The sequence below is a fragment of the Drosophila sulfurigaster genome, chromosome 2L (assembly GCF_023558435.1).
Source record: "Drosophila sulfurigaster albostrigata strain 15112-1811.04 chromosome 2L, ASM2355843v2, whole genome shotgun sequence".
NCBI classification, from domain to species: Eukaryota; Metazoa; Arthropoda; class Insecta; order Diptera; family Drosophilidae; genus Drosophila; species Drosophila sulfurigaster.
In genome coordinates this window covers 24147612-24153295 of record NC_084881.1, presented here as the reverse complement: position 1 = coordinate 24153295, position 5684 = coordinate 24147612, and the positions used below count along the sequence as shown (strand labels likewise).

General features: G+C 44.9%; 3 protein-coding genes across 3 annotated transcripts; 1 reads left to right on the top strand and 2 right to left on the bottom strand.

The window, feature by feature from the left end:
• Positions 1 to 428: 428 nt before the first annotated feature.
• On the bottom strand, positions 429 to 2529 carry LOC133840849 (vacuolar fusion protein MON1 homolog A). The gene is made up of 3 exons (XM_062272975.1): positions 1790 to 2529; positions 1571 to 1722; positions 429 to 1509 (listed from the first exon to the last, which is right to left on the bottom strand). The coding sequence occupies exons 1-3, from the start codon at positions 2440 to 2442 to the stop codon at positions 668 to 670; spliced, it is 1647 nt and encodes a 548-aa protein (XP_062128959.1). The 5' UTR covers positions 2443 to 2529; the 3' UTR covers positions 429 to 667.
• A 51-nt stretch (positions 2530 to 2580) lies between these two features.
• LOC133840891 (small ribosomal subunit protein uS2m) lies at positions 2581 to 3629 on the top strand. Its single transcript, XM_062273051.1, has 2 exons — positions 2581 to 2714; positions 2774 to 3629. Exons 1-2 carry the CDS (start codon positions 2690 to 2692, stop codon positions 3565 to 3567), a joined length of 819 nt encoding a protein of 272 aa, XP_062129035.1. The 5' UTR covers positions 2581 to 2689; the 3' UTR covers positions 3568 to 3629.
• A 67-nt stretch (positions 3630 to 3696) lies between these two features.
• LOC133840858 (probable serine/threonine-protein kinase ndrD) lies at positions 3697 to 5587 on the bottom strand. Its single transcript, XM_062272987.1, has one exon. The coding sequence runs from the start codon at positions 5386 to 5388 to the stop codon at positions 3820 to 3822; it is 1569 nt and encodes a 522-aa protein (XP_062128971.1). The 5' UTR covers positions 5389 to 5587; the 3' UTR covers positions 3697 to 3819.
• Positions 5588 to 5684: the final 97 nt, after the last annotated feature.

Here is a 5684-nt window from a genome sequence, read left to right as displayed (position 1 = left end):
CCTTTTTTATGATGAATTCAGACTTTTTGTTTCCTTAAAAAAAGCTGTTGCAAAGCTCCTGTATCGAGGTGTGACCACATGTACATTTCCTCAAATATACGTTTTAACACCGATAACAAGATATACCAACATTCAAACCGCGATAATACAATTCCGATAAATATCTGAACAACGTAAAAATAGGCGCATGATTTAAAAGCTTTTGTTGTTGTCGTGCTATTCAAAAGTGTATTCTAATTCCACTAATCAGATTTCTATTAAAACAATTCTAGAGTATAGTATTTTTAATTTGCGTGACCCAACTTCCTGTTATTTGCCAATTTCACCACACTTTCACAACTGTTCCAATGTTTATTCGCATATTAGCCGTTATTTAAACTGATCGTAACTAACACTTCCGATTATTGAAAAATGAATAAATGAAAAAAAAAAACACATTAGAGCTTTGTTCAGTTTACTTAATGATTTAAATTTCAAATGTACATGCTTATTAAATGGCATACATATAGACTTATGTATAAAAAATCATTCATAATATATACTATATTGTAGTATAGTAGTTTCAACTGCAAACACAACAACATCAGTTTCGTATTGCTAAACAATTAAGCAGACATTCGCATATACATTCACATGTCATAATTGCTTCGAATATTATACAAATCATTTAGAAGGTCGCATGGTTACGTATGAAATACACATCGTATTCCTTTTCGATCCATTTGATTAGCTTGTCTACATTCTTAATGACTGTTGCCTTGTCCACAATCGAATCAAACACGGCATACAGTTCATAGGTGGCTGTTACCCAAGCAAGCACGACTTCTCGCTCCTTCACCTCATAGATTAATTTCAGTGGCCTTGCAGTGTTGTGTATGCGATGCAACACGTTGCAATAGATGGCCTCGAGGCGCTCAAATTCTTGAAGAGATTTGTATGGATGCCTTAGCATGGGGCACAGCAATTGAGCCGTTGCCTTTGGTTTGTACAGAAAATGCCGCAAATCGGGTATGTTGACCACCTGCTGATATAGCTTCGCATTGTACGGCTGCTGTAGCTCATCCTTGATGGCCTGAAGACAAAGACTGCGGCGCAGCTTTTCCGTGATGCGCTCCTTGGCTTCGGACAATGTGTGGAATGCATCGCGATCTACCGACATGAGCAGCAGGCAGGCGGGACAATCATCTGTGAGATAAGAAACATGCGCATGCAAATAACCATTCATATCGAATTTGGGCAAACAGATCGGAGTCCAATTTTCGGAGTTCTTGAACGACTCCGAACACTCGATAAGATTGAAGATCAAACGCAAGTCCGCCGGATGAATGGAATGGTTCTTCATCCGCACCAAAGCAATTAATTTATTGTTGGCTATCAGCACGGCAAACACCAGTTTCTTGATCTTTGAGCAATTGCTTTGTATGGCGCTCACAATGGTCGAACGCACAGTAGTTGGCAGTGGAAAGACGCGTATAGAGTTGGTCAGAAATGTGAAGATATTGTTGCTGACTGCGAACAAACAAGTACATAAGATATATCAGATATTACAACCATATAATTAAGGACTTACCCCTGGCATTGCTGCTATCGTTCGCCAGCAGATTGTAGATTAAACGTTCACTACCGGTTAGATGTCGCCTTAAATCAAAGTTCTTGCGCTTCTCGAAAATTTTGGAAATGTGTGAATAGGTGAGGGTGGAGAGTATTTGATAGTATACGTCGCTGGAAAAGAAACATGACCAACAAAAAGCATGAGCTGTGATTAGTCACAATTAATTTGATTACTCACCTAAGTTGAAGTTGCAACTGTTGAATGCTCATATTGGTGCGCGAGGCAGCCACAAGAATCAGAGAATTGCGCTGCATGAAGGCAAACTTAATGCCGCCCGCATGTATAGATGTTATGGCATCTTGACCAAGCTGTACAAAACTTACCAGCGCCTGTATGACGCCAAATAATGTGACAAGCTTATCCTCGTTTCCATGCAGCGAATAAATTGGTTTGCCCGCCTCGCTTAATATAAATATGTGCTTTTTTTGACCACGCCACACGCTGTCATGCTGATAATCAAAGGCATCTTCGTCCAATGCATTTGACGAGCCACTATCCTCGGTCCTGGCGCTCGTTGAAGTGCTCAGCGCCAGCGATTCTACGGAGGCAGCTAAATCTCTAGATTGTCCCGCAGCTGCCGCTGGGCCATCGCCGTCTGGGCTGAGCGCCGAACGTGGTCGCGAACGCGTGCCCAGCTCATCACGCAGCTCCGAGATAATACTATGACGCTGTTGCTCAGCCTCTGCTTCGAGTTCCGCCTCCTGGTAGAAATCACCAGCGCTGAGCTCGCGTTCGTCTTGCTCTGGCTCACCCTCCGCATCCATGAACTCACCACACGCTGAATTCGTGTCGGATGTGGCGGCATTTGGGGGCGTTTGGTCAATTTCCATGATTAAATTGTTAAATTTGCAAACAAAACGTAAACATTATTTGCGTTTCTTGGCACTCTCGCGAAATAAGTGTGACCACAAGTTGCAATTCGATAAAAAATACCATATAATTATATTCTTCGCGAACAGTCGGACCACATGTAGTTATTGAAAAAATATCCCATATAAACAATTGACCACAGTCTTATTAAACGCGTCCACACTGCTTTCATGTTATGAAAACAGCGGCTGCAGCACGCGTAAAACAATGTTGAGGAAAACTTTCAATAATTGTAAGTTAAATTGAATTAAACTGCATATAATTATTACAATTGTTTCTTGCACATTGCAGTGCCTCGCTTTGGCCAACTGTGCGCACGCCAAGTACGTCCACAAAGCACACAAGTTGCAGCCGCCGGGGCCACAAATGACGTCGAACCCGAGGACATTTCCAACGTTGAGGAGCGCATTTTAAAACATGCCGACTACTTCCAGGTACACAATCTGTTCACAGTGCGCGATCTGTTTAACGCACGCGTCCACTATGGCCACAAAGAGGGCTCTCTTGACGATCGCATGCGTCCATATCTCTATGGCAGTCGCCTGGGGCACCTGATCTTCGATTTGGACAAAACGGCCGCCCATTTGCGTGATGCTCTCAATGTTGCGGCACACATTGCCTTTCGGGATGGCATCATCTTGTTCTTCAATCGCAACGCCCTCAACGCTCAGTTGGTGGAGCAGAAAGCGAGGGAGGCGGGAGAATTCTCGCACACACGCTTCTGGCGTGGCGGCATCTTTACAAACGCCAATGTACAGTTCGATGCAGTGACTCGGCTGCCTGATTTATGTATTTTCCTCAACACACAAAACAATGTGCTCACCCAGCATACGGCTGTGCGGGACTCTGCCAAAATGGCCATACCCACAATTGGCATTGTGGACAGCAATTGCAATCCCAATTTAATCACGTATCCGGTACCCGGTAATGACGATTCACCTGCTGCCGTCGAGCTCTACTGCAATCTGTTCAAGGAGGCAATATGGCGTGGCAAGCGAAAGCGCCGCGAACTTCTGGGGCTACCGCCACTAGAGGAAGGATCGTCATCCAAGGATCGACGCAGTCGCAGTTTTGTTAAGAACTAAAAGAAATGATGCTTTACTATTGTAACCATTAAATTGTTAATAAAAATATGTAAAAAAGAAAACCGACGTACGCTATTTCTATGATGTTTCAAGAGCAATTCATCCCTTGCTGAATGACAAACTACTTGATTACATCTTGGAATAAGTTATTACATTTATTATATGTTACATGTATTGTAGATATCAGGCTAAAAAGTGATGAAACGACGTCCATCTTACAAACTAAGTATAACGTTCACTCCAAGCCACGTTCTAGGGAGGCAGCAAAGTGCCACCCTTAACGAAATTGGTGTTGTAGCTAGCATAAAATGGATTACTACTGCCGTTGTTGCCGCTACTGCTTCCTGAGCCTGCGGCAGTGATGGCGACATCCTGGCCACCATACACATTGCTGTTATACCCCTGAGATTGGCCAAAATAACCAGCAGTTATATCGGGAAACTGTCCAATTGGTGGTGGCGGTGGCGGCGCACCAATGATGCCAGCTGGCTGACCAGTTGTTCCTGATGTCGTTGTTGTCAGCTCCCCACCAATGCCACCTTTGATAGCACGTCCAGTTCCAAAGGTTTGCTGTTTGTTGCGCATCGGCAACACTCCGCGGTGAAATGTATTCGGGTTATCCTTGCGCTCCCAGCTGGTCACCGCCTGTTTGCGCACATAAACCTGCCCACCAGTGGCATCGGTTTTATGTGTATTCTGCTGCACCCAGTGCTCGGCGTGCTTCACAGTCAACATCGCCTTGTGGGCACCAATGTAGTCCTCGGCCTTTTGCAAACGTTCCAGCTGTCGTTCGTCGAGTTCGTTGCGCGGCAATTTGCTCAACCGTTGCACGGTGCGTTTCCAGTTGTGAAATTCACGATTCTTGAACGGTTTCATCGCCTGTCGATACTCGCGCCACTGGCGCTGTCGATCCTCCTTGGTGCCGGGAGGTGCCTCTTCGAGTGGTGGTGGCGCCTCAGGTCGTTGTATCCACTTTCCATCGATTTGTACAAATGTTCCCCCATTCTTTTTCTTCTTCACCACTGCTTTGGCGGGCGATGCTGTATTTTGGTTGCTCGTGGTGCTGTTGCTATTGCTGTTTCCTGCTGTTGTTCCTGGTACTGGAGGCGGCGGCATCAGTGCTGCATCCTTTGAAGTGCTATTTGGGGTGTTGTTGGTTTTGTATTTTTTGTTCGGTTGATTCTGTTGCTTGTTCTTATTGTTGTTCCCCTGTCGCTGAGCGTTGTTGTTGTTGCCCTTGTCCTTGGGCACGAGATTCCACAAACTGGGACACTTGGGCATGGGCGGTTGAATGGGCGGTGAGCGATGCTGTGGCGACATCATGTCCTGCCAAAAAGGCGGCGCTTGCATCGGCCTTTGATTCTTGCGCGGGCCTGGACAAGGACCCATCATGTTGCCGTGTTGAGGTGGCATCATTGGGGGCGGTCCACAGGGTCCGGGACCGGGTCCAAAGTTGCTGAATCCCATGGACATGAGGGGAAAAGGCAGCGGAGGCGGCCGATTCATGGGTGAGAATCCATTGTTATTATTATTGTTGATGTTGTGATGATGATTGTTATTGTTGTTATTGCGATTGCCGTTGCCATTAAAGCTGTGTTGCTTGTCATATTTGTTTTGATTCTGTTGTCGTCCATTGCGTCCTGTTGTTGTTGTTGCTGCTGCCTCGCATTCCGTCTCATTGTTGGCTTCAGCCTCCTTGCACTTTTTCCAATCTGCAAACGACATTTTCAGCGGTTTGGCGGCTGCATCGTCCTGAGCTTCTTTTTTCATCGTCTCCTCCGAAGGCGGTTTGTCGCCTTCAGTGAGCGTATTTTCGGCCATTTAATAGATATTTTACACTTATACTTAATTATTATTTGTTAAATGTTAAGAACGGGCGCAACGACGAAGGGTGGTTGTCGTGAAAACTTAGAAATCAGGCCGATAAATTATTGCAGGTGCTCGATAGTCCAGGGCTGCATTGCATTCCTGATTATGGTTGCCACACGACTGTTTCTATCAATAACAATGCCAAGATTATTAAAAACGTTATGACTTTCGCATGTTAATAATAAGTTTTTCAAGGCTAATATGATTCAATATATGTTGTACTTATGAATGGCTTCTGTTAATGCTAA